Source organism: Meriones unguiculatus, chromosome 17 (assembly GCF_030254825.1).
Source record: "Meriones unguiculatus strain TT.TT164.6M chromosome 17, Bangor_MerUng_6.1, whole genome shotgun sequence".
NCBI classification, from domain to species: Eukaryota; Metazoa; Chordata; class Mammalia; order Rodentia; family Muridae; genus Meriones; species Meriones unguiculatus.
This window is the reverse complement of record NC_083364.1, coordinates 16309362-16332316: the sequence shown is the minus strand read 5'-3', so window position 1 is coordinate 16332316 and position 22955 is coordinate 16309362. Positions and strand designations below refer to the sequence as shown.

The following is a 22955-nucleotide window of genomic DNA, read 5'->3' as shown; positions in this document are numbered from 1 at the left end:
GTAATTAATAAAGAATTTTTAAAAATACAATCTGAAAACAAAACAAAAATAGTAAAGCCAAGGACTTTTTAAGGTTGGCGAGCAAAGACAATAGCCAGAATGGCACTGGCTGATGTGACACTCGGAAGGTGGCCGGTGACTGAGACCACAGTCAATTTCCTTATACTTGTTTTTGTTCTCAGCTCCCTGATATGGCTTAACAAAAGTTATTAATGAGCAGATGCAGGGCTGGAGAGGTGGCTCAGTGATAAGAACACTCTGCTCCTCCCGAAGTCCCGAGTTCAATTCCCAGCAACTACATGATGGCTCACAACCATCTATACTGGAATCTGGTGCCCTCTTTTGGAGTGCAGGCACACATGCAGATAGAACACTCATACATTAATAAATAAATATTTTTTTAAAAAAATTAATAAATAAATATTATTAAAATAATTAGTAGAAACACACCTTAAAGATTTAAAGTAGAGATGGCTGATTTTTAAAAAGATTTATTTATTTATTTGTTATGTATACAATGTTCTGGAGAGAAGGCTCAGAGGTTAAGTGCACTGCCTGCTCTTCCAGAAATCCTGACTTCAATTCCCAGCACCCACATGGTGGCTCACTACCAACTATAATGAAATCTGGTGCCCTCTTCTTGCCTGCAAGCATATATACAGGCAGAATACTGTGTAAATGATAAATAAATAAATCTTTAGAAAGAAAAAGAATTTTAAAAAATAGATTCTTTCTTTGCAACCACAAACTGCAGCCTGCAGGAAAGAAAAGCTGGATGAGAAGTTACCTTGCTTGCTCACTCTCTTAATGTATGAACAAGCTGCTTAGTTACAAATGCAAATAACTTGTTTTTCATATTTGTTTTTCACACATAATATGTAAAACATTTGTTCACGTTGAGGGTATTGGGTAACATGTTTTTCTTATGTATACTCAGTGTAATCCTTTATGTAAAGGAAAATAGAATATAGCCACACTACGATTTTTGTATTTTTTCAACTGCTTGAAAGATCTTGCTGGGATGTATGAGCTGTGGGAAAAGACTAGAAGTGTGGCTTGGGATTCGCTCTTCTGCGCTTGTTCCATTCACCGAGATGTGAGGTGTATATATTGTACGTATGTTAGGTGGGGTGGAATTCAATCTTCTGAGTTTGTCCCTTCCGCCGGGTGTGTGAATGTGGATGTATGCCTGGATGCATGTGTGTGCGTGTGTTTGAGTGTGTGCGAGTGTGTGTGTGTGTGTGTGTGTGTGTGAAGCTAGAGACGTTTGGAGAAGAAGCCTGAAAAAGAAAGCCCCCTAGAGCTAAGAGCCCTGGCCCTTGCTCACCATGACAGGTGTATGGCCCCGCCAGGAAGCTGCCGGCACTGGCCACCACCAGCGACCTAATCCTGCTCCCTCAGTTTACCACTGCCCGTTGTATGTACTGACTCAGTTTCCCCAGTGAATTCCGAGACTGGATTTGGTAAACCTCAAGAGCTCATTTATTTATTCGTTTGTTTGTTTGTTTTGGAGTTCTTTTTGAGACAGAGTTTCTCTGTGTAACCCTGGCTGTCCTGAAACTTGCTCTGTAGACCAGGCTGGCCTTTAACTCATAGAGATCTTCCTACCTCTGCTTTACAAGTGCTGGGGTTAAGGGAGTGTGCCTCCACCTCCCTGATCAGCCTCAAGGATGATAACTGGAAGAAGCATGAAATGAGCTGAATCAGCTCAGTGCCCGTTGCACAACAGAAAGATCTGAGTCCCATTCTGCAGAAAAAGCCTGGGGTTTGTCAAGGGTTTGTAATTCCAGGGCTGGAAGGGAGAGGTAGGTAGGTCCCTGGGAATCGCTGGACAGCCAGGCTAGCTAATTCAGTGACTCCTAGGTCCCAGTAAGGGACCCTGTCTCAAAAAAACAAGCTGAGCATGATGGCACAGGCTTTAATCCCAGCACTCAAGAGGCAGAGGCAGGTGGCTCTGTGAATTCAAAGCCGCCTGGTCTACAGATCACTCCATCTGTAACCCAGGACAGCCAGGGCTACACAGAGAAACCCTGTATTGGAAACCAAACAACACAAAACAACTTCTGTTGATGCCCAAGGTTAACCTGCACACACCACCTCAACTTTTCAGGACTGTGCTTGAAGGGCCGGAGGTAGGTGGGGCACAGCTGGAAGGGGAGGTGAGTCAGACTCAGTGGCTCACTATTAAGAGGTTCGGGAAAATCTAATAATTCTGTAAGAACTGCATACAGCTCTAAGACAGCAGGGTGGGAGGAGAAGGCAGGGGATGCAGAAGATTCTGTTAGGAGACATTCGAGCTGGGAAGAGCTCCGCTGAGCACAAAGGCTAGAACAGTTGTTAAGCTTGGAGCTGCTAGTGTGGAAAACCAGCAGAAAGGACTGTGTATGCACACTGTCGGGGAACTGGGGGAGGAACATTTGGGAGAAACTTTTGAAGGGGCTGAGCTGGAACTGGGAGGAACAGTTGGGAAAGAAATTAGATTCAAAGCTCTCTCCCTCTCTCTATCTCTCCCCCCCTCTTTCTGCCTCTGCTGGCTTTTCTATAGCTTATTCTGAAGGTCATAGGGTCAATTGGTTCTAATTGGCTAAGAATTCTTAAAGGGCCAGTTGACTAGCAACCAGGGCTCCTTTAAAGGGATCTGCCAAGCTTAGTGCTTTCAAGCTTATTAATAAACACAATAGGGGGGCTGGAGAGGTGGCTCAGAGGTTAAGAGCACTGGCTGTTCTTCCAAAGGTCCCGAGTTCAATTCCCAGCAATCGCATGGTGGCCCTTAACCATCTAGTGATACCTGGTGCCCTCTGCTGCCATGTAGGCATACATTCAGGCAGAATACTGTCTAAACAATAAATAAATCAATCTTTAAAAAAAAAAATAAATGCAATAGGTCTCCATGTCATTTGGGCGCTATAAGGGGTGTAGAGAAATTACATTAGAGATGTGATTCCCTGCACTTTGAAGGTGAAAGCACAAGATTACCAAAAGTTTTCAAGACCAGCCTGAACTAGAGGGAGACTTCATCTCAAAAATGAAAGAGTGGGGTGGAGTGGTGCATGCCTTTAGTCCCAGCACTGGGGAGGCAGAGGCAGGAGAATTTCTCTGAGTGTGAGGGCAGCCTGGTCTTCATAGGGGGGTTACAGAACAGTCAGGGCTATAGAGTCCCTGTCTCAAAAAAAAAAAAAAATCAAAACAAACAAATAAATAAAAAGAAAAATAAACAAGAAGAGAAAGACAGGGCTAGGACTTAATTTAGGCGTGCTGGCCTAGTGTGGCCTTCCATAGTGCAGGAACATGTGGCCTGTCTAGTCACTGGGGAAGTGGAGGCCGGATGCTGGTCTCCTGTAGCACAGGCTGGCCTCAGGTCCCTAAGTAGCAGAGGATGACCTTGAACTTCTGAGCCTCCTGCCTCCACCTCCCTCATCTTTTAAGATTCATTTTTTACGGGGGGCGGGGTGCTTCAGAGGCTAAAAGAAGGTATTGGATTCCCTTGAACCTAAGTCACAGGCGGTCTGTGCTGCTCTGTGGGAATCAAACCCGTGTCCTTTGCAAGAGCAGCTGGTGTCTGTCTATCCAGCTCCCGAGTCCTCCCCCTCTTTGTTAAAGCTCTGTAGTCCAGGCTGGCTTGGAATTCTTGCCCTGCCCACCTCAGCTTTCTGAGGCCCGGGATCCCAGGTGTACCCACCACGCCCAGATTTGTTTCTCCCAGGCCCTTCCATGTCTATAAAACCTAGTTAATCCGCTGATACCTTTGAAACCTATTTTACCGAGCCAGGGCCACCCAGAGTCCAGGAGCCAGGTGAGGAGGGTCCTCCCTGGGGCATGGCAGCGAGCAAACCTAGAATTCTAGGACAAAGTGCAGGGTGGAAAACAAGTCAGCCGAGGCATTTAAGCTTCATTGCTGTAATTCCACCCGCTGACTTTTGGCTGGCCTTTCACAGACTTCCTGTTCTTGAAAGGGCTGTTTTTGTGAAAGAAAAGAGGGGAGTTGCTCATTGGAGCACATGCTAACCTCGGGCTAGGTTCAAGAGGGCATGCGGCACATGCCTGTCACCCTGGCATCTAAAGGTGTGCGCCATTATGCCTGGCTTATTTAGTTATTTATTTATTTAATGTGCACTCTCTGTGAGGGTACTGGATTACCTAGAACTGGAATTACTGACAGTTGTGAACTGCCCTGTGGGTACTAGGAATTGAAGCTGGGTTCTCTGGAAGAACAGATAGTGCTCTGAACCCCTGAGCCATGTCTCCAGCCCCTCAGGGGGACTTTGAAATGGAGGCAACCCACCTTTCTCAGCCCCCCCACTGCAGAGATGACAGGCGAGGACTGAGGGCCATGTTTTCCAGTCACCCTTGGTTGCTAACCTCCACAGCACTGCGAGGGTTTCTCTCCTGCTGATCCGTGTTCTGCTGGTTTACTTTGGAGCCCAAGAAAAGCAGAGGAGGGAGGGTCTTACATCCTCCGCCACCATAGGACAGGGCCTTGAGGACACCATGCTCAGTATAGACCTGGACACGAAGGCCACGCGGCGTGGGACTCCATGACCGGAAATACCTAGAAGAATCCACACAGGCTAGGTTTGTGGGGACTGGGGAAGGGATGGAGTGACCTCTCCTGGGGACGAGGTGGAAGCACAGTGATGGAATGTTCTGCAAGTGTTGACACCCACTGGCATGACACTTGAGCTGCTCCTGTTGAGGTGTCTGTAAAACGGAAGTTAGGGTGTTCTGTGTGGAGCCTCCCACTCCTCACCGCATGCGAGAGGGCCACAGAGGACAGCTGCTGCCCTCTGCTGGCCACACTGGTACACTGTACCGTTGCTCGTCCTTGGCTCCCAGCAGGCCAGTTTCACCTCCCTGCCTACCCTAGGTCCCAGCACTTTCTTGACAGCCGTTCAGAAGACTCACCCTATAGGGGAAGCAGAGGCTTGCAGAGGCCAGAGGCAGACAGGGGTAGGTTCCACAGACATATCAGGATTTATTGGTTTTCAGAGGCACACCCAGTCCCTTCCCTGCCCAGCCAGTAAATGTGTCCTGGTCAGCTAGGGCACTAGGCCAGAGGCTGAGGTTGCCAGCGATGGATGACCTTCCTGATCCAGGAGCTGTAGGGGGCCACAGCAGTAGCCACAGGGGGCTTGAAGATGTCCGTGCAGTTTCTGGAGCTGAAAGACAGGATCCCAGCCACCTGACCTTTGCCACACACCAGGGGCCCTCCAGAGTCACCCTGTCAGAGGTGAGACACACAGGTCAGCCCTTGCGCCTGCAGGTAGGGGTTGGGGGTAAGGGCTGGGAGAGAGGGGGAGAAACGGGGGTTTGGGAGGCACTGGGGCCCCTTGCAAGCCCCATGTGCACCCTTGCCTTCCTGTCTCTTCCTTTTCCTGTCCTTTCTACCCCAGGGCCTTTGCTCTGGGCCCAGATGACTAGTCTGTGGTGCTGGAGTTCAAACCATAACTCTCTGGCTTCCTGACTTCCGACCTAGACAGTGTTTTTATTCTCCCAGGGCCGTGATTTCTGCATCTGAGAAAGAGGCAAATGTTGGTCCCACCCTCCTTCCACTCCCCAGAGAATGGGTGTCAGAGGCCAGCTTGGGCTGCCGCCCAGACCAGGCCTCCAAGCCACCCCTTTCACCTTGCAGGGGCCCTGGCTCTTGGACCCAGCCTTCAAGCACAGCATGTTGGCCACGAGACTGCCATTCCAGAAGCGGCTGTTGTTACACATGCGGGTGTCCAGCACACGCAGATCCAACTCCTGCAGGACCCTGGCCAGGTGCCCACTCTGGTGGGTAATGCCCCAGCCAGCTATGCTGCACCGAGCCCCTTCAGCAGGCCTGGCTCGGGGCTTTCTGGGTAGAGCCAATGGTCGGACATTTCTGCTGGGCTGCACCCGCCCGTCCAGCTGTGGGGACAGGAGGGCCAGTGAGTGGCTGAGGGAAGCCAGGCTGTGGCTGGCCCTCAGCCTCTCTGCCCCGCACCTTAAGCAGCGCCAGGTCGTTTTCATAATTGAGGTTGTAGGCAGGGTGCTTAATGACTTCCCTGATGTGGAAGGTGAGGCCAGGATCTTGGGGGTCGTAGAGGCGGTGCAGGCCGAGTACCAGCTTCAGCTGCCTTACCCTGCAACGCAGAACCCTGCTCGCCCACAGCCTTCCCCACACAGCAGCCTCCCCAGCCCCACTCCTGGCAGATAATCTACCATATCCTCAGTCCTCCTCTGACTTCAGCCCAGCGCCAGATTGGAGGATTCTTGAATACTCTCAAAATGCCCCTCCCCCAACTGCAGCCTCTCTTCTGTGATTTGCCTGTGTCGACTTCCTGCATTCATCCAAATTACAGAGGAATAACCTTTTCCACAGGCCTCCTGCGTTGCACTTGCAGCCGTGTGAGAACGGGTCAGGTAGCTACCCACCCGCCTCCCTGTCCTTGAGGGCTGGGATTAAAGGCACATGCCATCGTACTCAGGGACTGCTTCCTTTTCTCAGGTCTCAGGATTTTTTCTTAGTGTTGAGGATGAGACCCCGCATGAAGCAGAGACTCTGCCATTAAAGACATCCCTACAGGATGGAGCTCTTTAGTGGCTTCTTGTTGGCAGTTCTGTCTTACTGGCAGGCTGGCATTCACAGATTGCTGGGTGTCACAGGAGGAGTTGGAAGGAGCTATTCTTCCTTGTACCATGTGACTCACTAAACTTGAATCCACAGCCTGGAGAGGGTTGGCCTGAGTCCCTCAGTGTCTCAAGCCCCAGTGGGGAGTGCAGTGGGGTACTCACGGCTCAGAAAGGCAGTGGGCAGCCGTCAACACCCACTTGGAATGCACAAGGACTCCCCCGCACACGTGGGACTTGGCTTTCTGGAGAGAGGCCATGTATGGTCGGGAGTGCGGGACTGCCTCTCGACCCCCAATGATTTGGGTCTCAAACGTGTCGCCTGCTGAGAAGGGAGGAAGGGAGGGCCGTTTGCGGGTGCTGCCCACACCCCTCCACCCTGCTAGGTCCTGCTGCTCAGACACTATTCAGCTGCCAGAGGCTTAACATGTGAATGAGGGACTGGAGAGGCAGCTCAGAGGGTAAGAGAATGGGCTGCTCTTGCAGAGGACCCAAGTTCAAATCCTACCATCTATTCCAGGCACCTCGCAGCTGCCTAGGACTCTAGCTCAAGGGGACCTGATGTCCTCTTCTGGCTTCCTCGGACATTTCACTCACCCTTCCACAAACCCACATACATGTCTTTCCCTGGTAGTCACAGGGAGGGCAAGTGTGTGTGAGGAATTGACTCACGCTCTGCCACACACTGCAGTATTACCCAGACACACAGAAGTGGGGTTCTGACACTTGCCATGACAGTAGCAGGGCCTTGAGCACACAATGCTCAGGGGCGAATCAGTCACAAAAAGTCACAGTGTGAAACTCCATGGCAGGAAGTGGATTTGTGGGTGCTAGGGCATGGGGGTGAGTGTTCCTGGGGATGTGGGCGTGCCTACGCTTTTGTGTGGCTTCTGAATTTCAGTGAGCTGTGCACTGTGTGAATTATTTCTCTTGAAGGGTTGATAAAGAGCACCAGGCTGGCCTCAGTGGTTAGAATGCTCGCCTACCACATACAGAGCCCTGGGCTCCAGTCCTCCGCTACCACCACAGAATCCAGATCTACTGGTGGACACTTGTCATCCCTGCCCTAGGGAGGTAGTAGAATCAGGATTAAAAATTTGAAACAAGCTGGGTAGTGGTAATATAACACGTTTAATCCTGGAGCTTGGCAGGGGCAGGTGGATCTTTGAGTTTCGATGCCAGCATGGTTTGCAGGCCCCAGGCTTGAGCGCTGGGAGGAAAAAGAAACCCAAAACAAGTCTAAAGAGAAACCAGAGTTTCTCTGTGAAGTCTCACCTCTGCAGCTTCGTGGGGGCCAGTTCACACCCCCACAACTGAGTGGCTTTTCACCACCCAAGATAGCCTCCACCCATGTGTGCATTCTTCCCTTCTCCACTTTAAGACAAACAACAAAAAAACCCCAAAACCCTTTATTTCGAGACATTATCTCCTACAGGTTGGCCTGTAGTGAGGATCCTTGTTTTCAGATAGGCATGTGCCAGCGTGCCTGGTGGAACCCAGGATCTCCCTCACATTAGGCAAAAGCTTGCTGAGGTGCAGGCCCAGGCCCTCTCCATACTTTAAAATCTTGTTATAGAGGCAGCACTTGCTAGGAGTATGACATCCGCCTTGGCTACACTGTGCCAAGGTCTCCACCAGCTCTCAGGACAAAAACTACAGTGCTGGCTGAGGCCTGTGGAAGGTCCATGACTTAAAAAAGTTGTTATACTTGCAAAGCCAACTTCCTCTCTTGTTCCTTGGGGAAAGTTCTAGAAGGTTCCAAGGAAATACAGGCATCCACAATTGGGAGGGGTGTTGCATCCTTCTAGTCCCAGCACTCAGGAGGCAGAGGCAAGCAGATAGTTCCAGTCAGCCAGGATTGTGACAATGAGACCTTGGCTCAAAAAGAAATTTGTGTGTTTGGCTCTGTGTACATGCGTACACATGTACGAATAGATGGAGGTCAGAGACCAAATCTGGTCATCATCCTGTACCTTAACTGAAACAAGGTCTCTCACTGTTCCTGGAGCTCACTGAGTCTGCTAGTCTTCAGGAGCCCCCAGGATCCTATGTCCCCCTCCCTAGTGTTCCCCACAGCCCCCATAGTTCTGGCTGTTCTGCAACCCACTATATAGACTAGGCTTGCATTGACTCACAGAGCCTCCCGAGTGCTGGGATTAAAAGTACATGGCCATTCTGCTCCACTTTTGGCAAGACCTCACCAAGTAGCCTAGTCCAATCTGGAATTTACAAGTGACCTACCTTTCTTTGAGTTTGGGGAGTAAAGGCACGTGCCACCACGATGGACCACAGCTTTTTTCTTTCCAAAGCAGGGTCTCATGTGGCCCAGCTGGCCTCAAACTCATTGTGGGGCAGAGGAAGGCTTTGAATTCCTGACCCTCCAGTGCTGGGATTACAGGCGTACTCCACGAAGCACGGCTTTCAGCGTTTAGTTTCACTCAGGGTGTACTTTTTGTAGATGCCATTCCTCAGAGATTTGAATTATCTAATTTCCCTGTACATAAACCCTCTTCAATCCACAGACCCCTGAAAGATCAGGCTCTTTCATGCTCACCTGCCCCCAGTTTCTCCAAGGCCAGCAAGAACAGCAGGAACTGATAGACCTCCATCTTGGTGAAAGACTTGTGGCCCCCAGGGGAAGAGGGTCCTCACTTTCTCTTCCTGTGGGGACAGGCTTCTCAAGCCCCGCCCACCTTGCACAAGTGTCAACCCCTCCTCCTTCACACTCTGCTCTCCGTGGTTTTAGAAAGCATCTCTGCCATCAAAGATACCGTTTCTGGGGATGGTGCCTAGAGCCATGTGATGAATTAGATCCCCAGTGCTCACTTTTCTGGTGTTTTTTTGGGGCTGGGGTAGACCTCCGGTCTGGCTCAACTGACACCCCAACTCCCACAGGGGACAACTTGCAGGCATCAGTTATCTCCTTCAACCATATGGGTTCTGGACTGGAACTCCTGTCCTCAGGCTTGGTGGCCTTTACCCACTGAGCTCTATATAATCAGCTTTAAATTGTATGGAGCACAGGATGGCCTCAACTCCTGGTGCCTTTTGTTTTTTTGTTTGTTTTTAGACACAGGGTCTCACTTTGTAGCTGACTATTCTGGAATCTACTTTGTAGGCCAGGCTGGCCTTGAGCTCACCAAGATCAGAGTGCTGTCACCACACCCCACTTTCTTACTCTTTTAACTAGTAAGACTTTGGCAAGGCTTACTGCAATGGCTGGGCAGTAGTCTCTTAGCCGGGGCCCGACCCCCAGCCTCCTTCCAACCACTTCTGTAACAGGCTATGACTGGCAGGGTTCTTGTTAGGTGCTGCTCAGTAGAGAATGGCCTTTGTTCTGGAAACCGAAACTCTGGACATAGAGACCCACTCCCGGGGAAGTGGCACCTTCTTTACAGGACAGCCATAAGCTATTGGTGGTTTGAAGCTCTGGGTTCCATCCTTTGCATGGAAGTGTGGGCAGCACAACAGGTCTGGTCCATCAGCACTGGGTCACTGTGGGCACCCTGGCCCGCCCTGTTGGGCAGTCACTAGGCTGTACCTCCGTCCCTGGCCACAGGGACTTCTCAGGCAAGCATTGGAGTTTCCTGGTTTGAGGAAGCGGCCCAAACACAGGGATTGCTGGTTACAGGTCTCGGCATGTCTCAGGACCCAGGCCCAGCCCGACCGGAGGCTTGAGGTAGATGTGGGATGTGGGTGCAGCCACAGTGCCAGATGCAGGCTGACAGGATCTGCAGTGGCAAGTTGCTTCTGGGCCCGGGCACCCTGTAGAACACTGAGTGCCAATGAACAGACTGCTATCACTACCTTTCTGCCCATCCCATGCCCTGGCCGGGCTACCCAGGTGGTCGTCAGTGGCCAGTTCCACTGGCGTCCTGGCTGCTTCTCCCAGCTTCTCAGAAAGCCATTTTATTTGGATTTCACACATACCAAAGCAGAGAGGAGGTGACTGGGGCTGGCCCTGCTCGGGCTGGGATGGAGTCTCTGGCTCCCCACCAGGTGGTCCCCAGCCTTCCAGGCTTGTCACCATCTGTGAGCTGAGTGGGGTGTCTGCCCGGCGCCACGGCTCTTCTCTAAAGCCGAGGAAAACCCATGGGGAACACAGGGTAAGAGGACCTAAGGGTCATGGAACCTCGGTGAGGTAGTCTGTCGCCTGAGGCCCACACGGGTCCCGCTGAGGTAAAATTTGTAAGTTTATTTCGGGGATGTGGTCAGGACTCCTCGGTGCCAGAGTCGTCCTCTTCGTCCCCAAAGCAGCTGTCGGCCTCCTCCACTTCGCCGTCCTCATAGTAGTCATCGTAGAAGAGGTCTGAGCCCTCGTCGGGCGCCGGCGCCTTGGTCTTCACGCAGTACTCGGCCAGCGTGGTGGGCACCTTCACGCCATCGCGCTCTGCGTCCACCTTGGTCCCCAGGACCTGCTTCCTGGGGAGACAGGACAGGTGAGGCTACAGCCCAGCCAGTGGGATTCCAAAGGAAGACAATGAATGGAGGGCGAGGAGCAGGTGGGAGGAAGGGGACAGAAGACAAGGAGTGGCTCAGTGACTAGCTCCCAGGCAAGAAGGTGACCACAGCCAGGTGTGGGACAAATGGCTGTTGTCCAGCACTTCGAGGCTGAGGCAGGAGGGCTGCTGTGAGTCTCAGGCTAGCCTGGGCTATAATGGAGCTGTGTTAAAATGACAAACAGGGCTGGAGACAACACAGTAAGAGTGCTTGTCGTATAAGCAAGCACAAGGACCTCAGTCCAGTTCTAGCACCCACAGAAATACCTGGGCATGGCAGCATCAGGCCAGTGAGTGCTGTGAGGAGTGCACAAGACCTGGGGCTTGCTGGCCACTAGCCTAGTTCCAGGTCAGTGAGAGGCCTCGTGCAGACTGACAGTGAAGGACACCAGATTTTGTCCCCTGGCTTCTCTGTGGGTGCACCCGCCCACACACCACACTGACACCACACTCTCCCAAAGCGCAGCCTGAGCTGAGCGAGGCATTCTGTCAAGGGCAGTCCTGGAGGAACCGAGGCTCCAGGCCTCAGAGGCCACAGGCGAGTCCCATGGACACAGGTGAAGCAACACACAGCAAAAGCTTCCCTGCACAGGGGTAGCCATTAACTAAAGAAATGAGGCCTGGGATGGAGCTTCAGAGTGCAGGTCCTAAAGGGAGAGCGGAGTGGAGCAGACACTGGCCTTAGCTTCCCATAGAGAACGGGGTACAGGACAATGTTTGAGGGGCACCTGTGACAGCAGCACATGATAGCCTAGACCCATCTCAAGGCCCTTCCCACAGGCTCCCAGCTGTCCCGTCCTTGTGGCCTGGGATGGACATGACTAGACACTGGCTCTCAGGTTGAGTTCCAGGAGCAGTACAGGCCTCATGGTCATAGCAAGTGGCTCCTAGAGCGAGAATGATAAAAATAGCCCAGGGCTCCTGCTCTGGGACAGAGACTCAAGGAAGCAGCCAGAACTGGGCTAAAGGCTGCCAGGAGGCTGAAAACCAGCAATGATGGGGCCAGAGCCAGAGTCCCTACTGGCGCCTGCACCCAATGGTGGCCTGTACTGGGCAGGGTCCACTGTAGCCCATCAGACACCATTACACCCAAAACACTAGGTATCACCTCTCAGGTTGACAGGAAGTGGGCAGTGGAAAAAGGCTGAGAGTACCCATGGCAATCTCAAACTTAAAATGTTTACTTACAAATGACATCACAAAACAGCCTATAGCTAGTCTTTGCTACTTTGTGGGTTCATCTTTTTCCCACCCCCTTTCCACACCCCACCCCAGTTTTACCCCCTAAAACTAGATAGGAGAAAAACAAAGGTAGAGGGGAGAGAGAATTAGGAAAATCCTCAATCTAATTTCTTTCCTTTTCTTTCTTCTTTGACTTCAGCTACTAACGGCAACTAACCTCCCCTAAACAACCACTAACCTCGGTCCTCAGCTCTGGCGAAGAAAAAAAAAAGACAAAATAACAAAAAGACGAAAAAAAAAAAGGTAACAACCACCAACCAACAAACCCACCTATTGGGGCTCTAGCATTTAAATATCCTCTGAAAAGTTCCTGGAATTCTAAATGTCACAAAATTGCAGAAATCATCTGCAGCTGAAAAACCATGCTTCTGCTAGAGCATGGGGCAAATAAATCATGGTCAGTTTCTGTGAACACTCTAAAGCAGCCCCATATCCCCACACCCAGATTAAAATGTTTTTGTTTTTTTTCTTTTAAGAATCTAAAATTCCAGAATTCTTAATGTCACTACATTAGTCAGCAAAAGTAGGCCATAACTAAGCTGGGCGTGGTGGCCCATACCTTTAATCCTAGCACTCAAGAGGCATAATTCTAAGTTTGAAGCCAACTTGGTCTACACAGTTGGTTCCAGGATAGCCAGGGCTAGTGAGACTTCATCTTAAAACAAACAAACAAATAAAACAAATCCCACAGGACAGTCAGCCTTCTTCCCAGTTGGGGCAGGGTGTGAGGGTGGTGAACTGTGGGCCTGCCTGAACGGAGAACAAAGGGGAAAGGGTTGCGGCGATCCAGGCCAGGAGGCACACCTCCATAGCGCAGCGCTCAGACCTTCCTAAGTAGCTCACGACTAACACCCCCATGATGGCCCTGGCGGCTACCTCTACCTTGTTCTGAGGCCAGAGATAAACCCCAGCGTCCTGCATGTGCTGGCCCAGCACTGACCACTAAGCTGCAGACCATGTCAATTCTGAGAAGTCAGGCCTGCCTGCTGTAGGACAAGGCCACACGGCTCCTGCTGGGCCAGTGCTCACCCCGTGTCTGGCTCCAGGCAACTGGCTGACAAGCTTGGCTTGCTCAGCACGCCTGTTGATGGGCCTGGGCTGCTGTCAGTGTGGGGACATTACAGGCCCTTGTGTCTGGGTCACTGTGTGGACAAGCACCTGTCCTGGGTCAGTGCTGAGGCAGGGGATAGCTAGCTGTGAGGTGTTATTAGGTTAAGAGGTAGTGCACAAGGCTAGAGAGATGGCTTAGCACATAAGCACACTGGCTGCTCTTCCAGAGGTCCTAAGTTCAATTCCCAGCAACCACATGGTGACTCACAACCATCTATACTGGGGTGTGATGCCCTCTTCTGGCGTGCAGGTGTACATGCAGATAGAGCGCTAATACACATAAAATAGATGACATCTTAAAACGAGGTAGTGTGTACTGTCACCCTGACATCAGGAGGGGTTATAGGAAAGCCTATCTCAGAAAACACGGAAGTAAGAGATAGGCACTGGGTATGTGGGTACTGGTGTGGACACCCAGCATGGCTGGGTGGCAGCAGGGTGTGACAATTGCCTAGAATCTCGCAAGTGCAATTGCATACCCACCATTAGGGCTATAGGGGAGACCACCCGAGCCCAGAACAAGCCAGGCACTCCTGCTGCAAAATGATGATGGATATGGACAGAGCCACTCACAGGTGGCGACAGGAGGGGAACAGGCCACAGTCTGGGTCCTTGTCAGAGCACCTGTGGGTGATACTCCCAGGCTCCTGAGGATGGGTTCACAATGGGCTCAGTGACCTACCACCTTTGCAAAAGAATCTAAATTTCAGAAACACAAATGCAAGCAATGTTTAGGTAGACAGTGAGGATGTGGCCTTGCATGCCCCAGTCACTCATGAAGATATGCAGAGTGACAAGACACACCTGGATCTTGGCCATTCTGGATGGTAAGCTCGGTGCCCCGGGGAGCACACAGCCCCCACATCCAGCTGGGGATGCAAGAATGGAAACACACAACTTCCCACTCGAGAAACAACTATGTCACGGAGACAGAAAGAGCTGGCTCAGGAGTGGGTCATGGTGTGCGCTGTGCACAGCTCAGTCTTCCAACAAACAGCATCTATTACAGAGGCGCAGCGGCACCGCCCAGGCTGCCAGCAGTGCTCACCGGATGATGTCCGTGTACTCGCGGTCCTTCCCCTTGCTCTCCTTCCACTTTCTGTACATCACCGAGGCGTCCACGTTGGCAGGCGAGAAGGTGTTGGGCTCATTCAGCAGGGAGATCACACTCAGGAGGATGGTCCTGTGGGGCCATGGGCGCAAGCTCAGCTCCTCACAGACCCCAGGGTCCCCAGACTGGAGCAGGGAAGGAGGGACCTCAGGGTACAGGGTCTCAGGAAGCCCATGGTGTGAAGACATGTGCAGCTCTCACCTGACATTCTGTGTGGGGTTCCACCGCTCTGAGGGCAGCTCCCCACTCTGTGGGTCATCAACTGGGGGATGGAGGATGGAGATGCACACGTCCCCTGTCTGCAAGAGTGAGCAAAATTAGAAGATGAGGCATGGGGCGTGTGCAAGGGAGACATGGGGTGTGCGTTTGGTGGGATGTGCCTGAGGCAAGTGTCTGTAGTGTCAACAGTGACTTACCTCATAGATGTTTGGGTGCCACATCTTGGTGAGGAACCGGAAGGCTGGTGGGGAATACGGGTAGTCGATGGGGAACTTGAGGCGAGCCTACAGACGGCAGAAAGTGGGGTGGCTCAATGGTAGCCTCCTGAGCACTGGAGTTAGGGCCTGGCTCTAGGGTGTTCAGGGACTGACACTGACCTCAGTCTGTGAAGTCCAGGCAGCACTCTGTGACACAGCCTCCAGGTTAGAGTGACAGTGTCACCTGGTATGTCACCTAGCCAGGGGGATGAGTCAGCAGGTTTCCTGCCCTCAGGGAGACTTGCTCATTCTGAACTCCCACCAACACTACCTAGGCTCAGTGGCACAGGCCAAGGGCAGCCACCAGAGACAAGCTGGAGCCACCTGCCTGGCCACTGCATCTGCTTCTGACTGACACTCACCCTGTCCACTGACCCCCAGGACTTTGGACAGGTAGAAGAAGGCCTGAGGTTTTCTTTAGTCTTAGGGCTCCCCAAGGGCAGCTTCTAGAACGTCCCCTAGGCAAGGAGAACTGTAGCTTGACTTTTACTACTTTGTGGGTTCTCCTTTTTCCCACCCTTTATCTCCCTGGTTTCACCTCTATCATTACACAGGAGAGAAACATGATTAGAGGGGAAAAGAGATCCCTGAGCCTAATTTCTTTCTTCTTGTTTCTTCTTTGAGCATAACTACTAACTATAGCCAAACCCCTGGAATGATCAACAACCACCAGCCCTGCCTATCAGAACCCTAGCATTTATATAGCCCCTGAAAAGTTCCCACAATTCCCACAATCGCTGAAACTATTTGCAGCACGCAAAACCACACCTCTGCTAGAGCATGAGGCAAATCATGGTTGGCTGCTGCGAAGCAACCTCATATCCCCACATCTGTGATGAAAATATGGTCTCAAAATATTACTGTGTTTTTAAAAGAAACCAAAATTCCAAAACTGGCACTACAGAGAACACTTAGGGGAGCGAGCCTGTGGCCTCAGCGCCGGCCAGGAATTCAAGCTAGATGACCTGCCCAGTTCCTTTCCACTTGACATACACAAACCCAGTGTGGGGTTTCCAACACTTCCGAACAGCAGAGAAAAAAGTAGCATTGCTGGAACAAGACCCCACACTTCTGTGGCTCAAGAGCTTTTTAGGAATGAGCAAACTGAGGCTCAGTAACAGGAAAGGCACCCCCACCTTCCTGGACAGGCTGGGTTGTCCAGAGGAAGCTCTTCATAGCTCTCTTCTTACAGGGTCTCTCTATGTCTTAGCCACCCACGCCATACAGGAGGCTCCCACGCTGGCAGACTGACATCTCACAGGGCCTCCTCCCAAGCTGTCTCTAGAATAATGTGAGCGTGGAGGCTCTGCCCACAGCCCTTCACAGGTGGCAAGCAGCTCAGATGTCCATCCTCTGAACAGAACTCTCGTCCTCCTGGTGGCTCTCCCCTCCCCCCAGCAGACACAGAAGACAAGGTGCTAATAGCATCTGGACATCCTGAAGGTTTCTAAGTTCAGACCAGGTTCCAGGGTAGAAGGCAAGGGTGTCCACATATGCTCTACCAGGAAGCTACCTCTATAATTACCCTGACTGGTAGACTTGCTGTTCTCCTAGTCCGTGAGCAGGAAGGGTGAGGACATCAGCCACAAATGAAGACACAGGATAAACATCTGCCATGGACAAATAGCTGCCATGGCCCTACACCTGGGCTGGAAACTGCACCCACCTGGTCCTCACCTTGTTCCTCTTGGTCCTAACATGAGACTCTGACTCTGCTAGAAGTTCTAGTCCACAGCAGCCAACAGCAGCCAGCATGATCAAACTGTGCTACTGTGGGTACCTGTCCTTGGCCACACATACACAGTGTGGGGACTGCCCAAGGCCCCTTGCACCAACCATGAAGATTTCTGGTGCACTGAACCTTAAGCCTTAAGCCACCAGAGGGCAGATAACACTGCCTAGAAAGGAAAAACAGGCCCCAAGAAGCCACCTGGTTAGTGGAACCTGAGAAAGGCTGCTGGGGGGCAGGGGGAAAACAGAGCTTCGGGGTCCAGGGCCCTTGGCAAGAACTTAGGGTGTGGCTCTGAGAATAAAAGTGGAAAGCTGGGCTCCTGCCCCCACTGCCCCCTTGGAATGCATTACATAAAGCCTGGCTAGGGCTAAAGGTGGCCGCTGTCCAAGCAGGCATGGCTGCCAAGGCCCTGTCAGGGCCTCTGCTGGAACTAGAGCAGGTGGCTGTCCAGGCTGCATGTCCCTTCCCTGGGGACTGACCTGCCAGCAGCTGCCCTGTTTCTGTGTCCCAGGGTGGGGGAGAGCCTGGGGACGCCAGCCAGCAGCTGCCATAGAGGACTACGTAGTGGTCCTCTGTGTACCCAAGGAGACCTTTCCCAGGGATATGCTGGTGGGGTGGGGGAACAGCCTAGGAACATGCTTGCCAGCAGGGGGCTCCGGAGGCTTCTGGGTCTTGCATGTGTGGGAACAGCCTGGGGACAAGAAGGACAACAGCTGTCCCTGGGGAGACCCTTCACCAGAAGCATGCTGGAAGGGGTGGGGACAACTTGGAGAGAGCCTTCCCCAGGTACATGTTGCCTGGAAACACGATGGCCAGCAGCCACCTGGAGGCCCCTGTGTCTTGTGGTAGAGAATGCCTGGAAATATGCCAGTCATTAGCTGTCCCTGGTCCTCTGTGGCCTGTTGGAGGACAGTACAGGGAGACCAATCCTCGGGGTGAGGTCAGCACCTGGCCAACAAAACAGGGAGGGGCCGTTCTGCACGCGGAGCCGGAGCCAAGCTCGGGAAGGGACAGGCACAAAGGGGAAACTGAGGCCTGGCTCACCTTGAAGTAGCCGCCCTCGTAGTAGGTGTTGGGGGGCCCGAAGATGGCCACCTCCCAGTTGTACAGGTCGCCCTCGTCCACCAGCGTTACCCGGAAGCCCTCCACCGGCTCCTCCTGCAGCCCCTTCAGCTCCAGCAGCAGCGCCTTCTGCGAGCTGGGAACCAGCGGCCGGGCCATGGCGGTGGCGGCGGCGGCGGCGGCGGAGGGGCCCGGGGCCGGGGCCGGGCCGGGCCGCAGGACCGGCGCGAGTTCGCGGGACGGACCGGGTCGCGCGCCGGCAGGGGGAGAGCCGCCGCCTTCCTCCTCTGCGCCGCCGCCGCCGCCGCCACCCGGAGACCCCGAAGGCTCCACTCGCTCTGACGCCGCTGCCCGCCCGGCGCTCGCTTCGGCCCGGCCCGGCCCGCGCCAAATGCGCCTGCGCGCCGCAGCCGCCGGGCCTCGAATGCGCCTGCGCACCGGCTCCGGGCCCCGAATGCGCCTGCGTGTCTCCTTTGGACCCCGAATGCGCCTGCGTGCCACACCCGGACCTCTTATGCGCCTGCGTGCCGCTGCCGCCGGGCCGGAAATGCGCCTGCGAGCCACTGCCGGGTCTAGAATGCGCCTGTGCGACGCCTCCACCGGGTCCGGAATGTGTCTGCGCGCCCGCCCGCGGGGCACGCCGGGAAGTGTAGTCGTCTTCCCCCGCCCTGCCGCGCAGGCGCCTTGCGTTTCCGAAGCCCCGGAGGCCGCCGTCGCCTCCGGCCCGAAGAGCTCCGCAGATGCCTGTGTGCGGGGTGGCGGGCAGGGCAGGGCTGCGGGTGGCGGACCGGCAGCTGCTGCTTTGGGGGCCTTTTTTGTGACGTCCGGGGGGCGTGGTTGTGGGTGGGGAGATGGGCGTGGCTTGACCGGAGGCGGAGCAGGATCCTCCCTCGTTTCCCATCGTGAAGCTGTGGATGTCACCTTTTGGTTTCTAAGGGCTCAAGTAGAAGGAGGGCTGACAGAATCGACGACTTGGGGTCCGCAGACCTGGCTTCCAGGAGGTGGAGTCTGAACCCCTGCCCTGGGAGGACCCTCATGTTAGGCTGACCTTTAAACCACACCCTAGTCCTGCTTAAATAGACCAGAAAAAGCAGTGGAGATGCATCCTGGGAGGTTACAGGAGCGGGAGCAGATGTGCAAAGTCCCGGAGGTTGTCTGGCGCAGACACCCACACTCCTTACCTGGACATTTGTTTATGAGTATTGGGAGTGGCAGCGTAGTCAAGCCTTGCAGGAAGTGTTTGTTGTGTACCCGAGATCTCTAGGGGTGGGTGGTTCTGGCCCTAGGCTGTGCTGGTGACTGACCCTGACTGTGGGCGTTCTGGAGAGCTACAGCTGCATGAACATCTGGGGCTGAGAAAGGGCAGCTCCCTATGACAGGTGCTCCAACATCCTGTCCTGGTTGGGGATAGACCTGTTTGGGCACAGGGAAACAGTGTCAAAGGTTGGCTGCCCTTCCCTGGCGGCTCTTTGGAGCCTTGGGCTAGAAGGCTTTCTGTTCATACTCCTTTTTCGAGGGTTTCCGGTGTTCTCTTTCTCTAGTCCAAGTCAGACTGTCCACCTTATGGTGTAATCTAGCTGTCAGAACACAGCAGATAGCCCAGGTTTCCCTCTAACTGTGTCTGGGATCACCACTCCCACATCCTTCACCTGGGAAGCCCTGATGTACAGACAGGGGTCCCCTCCCTCCAACTGGGATATCCATGGCCCTATTCCCAGATGAGCCTGTACCTGGGCTCATAGGCATCCTGAGCATCTGGGACTGGAGCCGCCTAACCATGGCACGTTCGGACATGGATGTTCGTGATCCTGTTAGGGTCCAGAATTCGCTGAAAGAAAGACCCCAGACTCAAGTAGCATGCAAGCAACAAAGGGCGTTTATTCTTCAGAAATCCAGCTGTTAGGCCCAGCAAGAGCCTAAATATAAGAAGGTATGAAGAGAACTCAGGAAACTAATCATCCATCGATGCAAAAACGCAAGAGACTCCTCTTGACCATTGCACAATGGGGTCACCCCTGCTGGTCAGCTAGGAGTGGCACCGGGAGACAAAGACCTTAGGTTTTTAAAAGGCAGAAGGCGGGAATCTCCTGGAGTTGCTATCTTGGCAATTTAGGATTGGAGGAGGTGTTTAACTTTTAAAATAATTGGTTAGTTCTGGTCACCCATAGGTCCAGTCAGCCCTGTTGTAAATATCTGATTTTCAAGTCAGTTTGGAATTTCCTGCCATCCACAGTTAAAGATGGGAGAGTGATAACTCATCCCATGTCTGTTCTGAGGAGTGGAGGTTACAGGCTTTGGATCAAAGGTCAGCAGAAGGATTGGGGCCATTTGGCCCAGTTTCCAAACAAAGCCCATCTCACCGGCGCCAGCTGGTGATTTTTTCTCCATTTAGTAGAGATCTCTGCTTGTTCTCTTCCTTATCTCTGCCCTCACAGATGGCCAATGTCAGGAATTTTTACATTCCTCGGCTCTCTGAAGAAGCACTAAGAGGCTTTAATTAACATGGGCCTAAAACTTGCAAATATAAGTTATAAGGCAATTAAAAGAAACATAGATTACAAAGTTAGTCTGATTCTTTCACAGCATGCTAGGGTCACCACCTTCACAAAATGGCGGTGACCCTGAGAGGAGTTGAAGGTCCCTTTTATAGCCAGAGAGGGGAATTCCTACTGTGACTATGTGACCTGGATTGGGATTGGCTGGTGCCCACGGAGGCTATATGACTCTGGTCAGGATTTAGGTGCTTTTCAAATCGGTAGTTAAGCAACCTTATCTTCCCCAGGCCAGATGTCTTAGCTGTTTCCGTTTGGTTGCCCTTTCTGTGGCTTTTCCTGCAACTCTTAGGTCTGTCTGTTCTGTCTAACAAGAAAATGAAGCCCATCATGGAGTTGGTCAGGCTTATTTAGCCAGGTGCTGTCTACCCCAGGTTCCCAGCCACAGAGACTGAACATTTGGTGAGGATAGTCCAGGCCTCCTCCAATAAAGGGTTACCCAGCCAGAGCATTCTGGCCGCACCCACCACAAGCTGCACTGGATGGCTCATGATGAGCCTTAGTCCTGGGCATTTTCTAGGATCAGATCTAGGAGCTCTGGGAAAGGGATCACAGGACCATTTCTTTCCATGAGACTCTGGACAGCTAGGACATTCTGGAAAGCTCAGACCTCCAGGAGATAGAAGGGGCTTACGGAGACACGGTTTTACCATGTAGCCCTGGATGGCTTGGAACTTGCTATGTAGATGAGGGTGGTCTCAAATGCAGAGTCCTGCCTGTGTATGCCGAGATTAAAGGCAGGTGCCACCACAACTGGGTGTGTTTACTTCTGAGAGAGGGTCTCTCAACATTGCTGAGGCTGGCCTCAAACTCATTCCGTACCCCAGATGGCTTAGAATGTGTGTTTGTCCTGCTGTAAAAAGTATGGGCTTTTTTTATGCTCACACCAGCTTCCAAATAATGACATAGAGAACTAGTGCATTTATTAACAAGCTTTAAGCACTACAGCTGGGCATATATTGAGCTATTCTGACCCATCTATGCTGACCTGGACTACTTCCCAGCTGTGTGCCCCATCACCTACCATCAATATCGCCCTGGCTGCTCCTGCTCCACCTGAGTCCTCATGGGAACTCTCTCATGGTGATCTCCTCTTGGTTACTTCCTCTCTCTCTCCCTCAGCCCCCCTCCTGGGATTGCAAGTCCCATCTCAACTTTCTTTCCCGGCTATTGGCTGTTTAGCTCTCGTTTAACGAATCAGAGATGATGGAGAAAGATTTTTTACATAATATTGAGAAAGGAGATGCTTCAAGAATAATGACAATGCACATGTCCAGACTGCAACCAAATCTCAGCATTTGACTACACAGTGCACAAACCATCCCCAATATCCTGCCTGAGCTGCTTAATTTCCTTGGGGTGCCAAATGTGTACAATTAGGCCCTATTCCTATTAGTGTTCCTGGATCCAGCCATACCTGACTTCCCCTAGAGGGGAGGCTGTGGGATTTTGTTTGTTTTGTTTTTTTTTCGAGGCAGGGTTTCTCTGTGTAGTCCTGGCTGTCCTAGGCCTCACTCTGTAGTCGAGGCTGGCCTCGAACTTAGAGATCCATCAGCATCTGGCTGTTTTGTTTTTGAATTGAGCCATTGCTTTGCAGCAGTGGCACACGTCTTTAATCCTAGCACTCATAAGGCAGAGGCAAGCAAATCTCTGAGTTTGAGGCCAGTCAGACCTATAAGTAAGTCACAGGGCAGTCAAGGCTACACTGAGAAACCCTGGCTTGGTAAAAACAAACAAGCAAGCAAACAAAAAGTGAATTGAGCCATTTGAGTTGGGGCTTTTGTCACCTGCCAAGGTATGGTTTTATTTGTTCAAGTTCATGGTAACCTTGGATGTAGCCCTCCAAAACCAGGTTTTTTGTTTTTTGTTTTTTTTTTTTTTATCTGTAAGAAGCATGGGATGAAATGGTATGGAAAACACTTGCTAGGTCTGGGCTGGGCTGGTTTGGGTCTGGTCTGGTCTGGGTGTAGGATTGGGGTATTAGTAGGGGCTCTTTCTTTCTTTTTCAGTTTTTCAAGACTGTGTTTCTCTGTGTAGCCCTGGCTGTCCTGGACTTCCTTTGTAGATCAGGCTGGCCTCCAACTTACAGCAATCTGCCAGCCTCTGCCTCTGAGAGCTGGGATTAAAGGCATGTGCCACCATGCCTGGCTGATATCTGGGTTTTTAATGTCTGTCTTCAGAGCAGTGTTGTTTGATTGTTGTACAGACGGGCATCTCTGCTGTTGCTTTGAAATGGCTGATTTGAATTTGGTATTGGGGCCAGCCAGAGGCACCCTGGGCAGTTTTTGATAAAGGGTTACCTTGTTTGTTCCTTGTTGGTCTATATCAGTCCAATGCCAGCCTTTGCCACACCTTTTGCATATTCAGAAGGCATAGGCCTTCTTTCAGAATTAGTTTAGTTCTTTCTAAATCCTTTTAAAATTACCTTGCTTACCACAATTAAGACATTTGAGAGTTTGGATTTTTTTCAAAAGCTTTTGAGATCACTTCTATTAAAGTCATCAATGAGATTCAATTTCAACTATGTTTCTTTCCTTTTTCTTTTAAAGATTTATTATTTATATAATATTCTGCCTGCAC

At 52.0% G+C, this 22955-nt stretch overlaps 2 protein-coding genes across 5 annotated transcripts; both read right to left on the bottom strand.

Annotated features, from left to right (window-relative positions):
- Positions 1 to 4948: 4948 nt before the first annotated feature.
- Gzmm (granzyme M) lies at positions 4949 to 10330 on the bottom strand. 3 transcript variants are annotated; one of them, XM_021641922.2, is made up of 5 exons: positions 9146 to 10330; positions 6757 to 6916; positions 5966 to 6104; positions 5623 to 5889; positions 4949 to 5218 (listed from the first exon to the last, which is right to left on the bottom strand). In XM_021641922.2, the coding sequence occupies exons 1-5, from the start codon at positions 9198 to 9200 to the stop codon at positions 5045 to 5047; spliced, it is 795 nt and encodes a 264-aa protein (XP_021497597.1). In that variant the 5' UTR covers positions 9201 to 10330; the 3' UTR covers positions 4949 to 5044. The 3 variants fall into 3 exon arrangements, with proteins under 3 accessions (XP_021497597.1, XP_021497598.1, XP_060227064.1); XM_021641923.2 differs by having other exon boundaries at positions 4949 to 5156; XM_060371081.1 differs by having other exon boundaries at positions 6757 to 6913.
- A 154-nt stretch (positions 10331 to 10484) lies between these two features.
- On the bottom strand, positions 10485 to 18214 carry Cdc34 (cell division cycle 34, ubiqiutin conjugating enzyme). 2 transcript variants are annotated; one of them, XM_060371082.1, is made up of 5 exons: positions 17806 to 18214; positions 14970 to 15056; positions 14755 to 14852; positions 14491 to 14625; positions 10485 to 11009 (listed from the first exon to the last, which is right to left on the bottom strand). In XM_060371082.1, exons 1-5 carry the CDS (start codon positions 17980 to 17982, stop codon positions 10967 to 10969), a joined length of 540 nt encoding a protein of 179 aa, XP_060227065.1. In that variant the 5' UTR covers positions 17983 to 18214; the 3' UTR covers positions 10485 to 10966. The 2 variants fall into 2 exon arrangements, with proteins under 2 accessions (XP_060227065.1, XP_021497596.1); XM_021641921.2 differs by having other exon boundaries at positions 10485 to 11013; positions 17806 to 18211.
- Positions 18215 to 22955: the final 4741 nt, after the last annotated feature.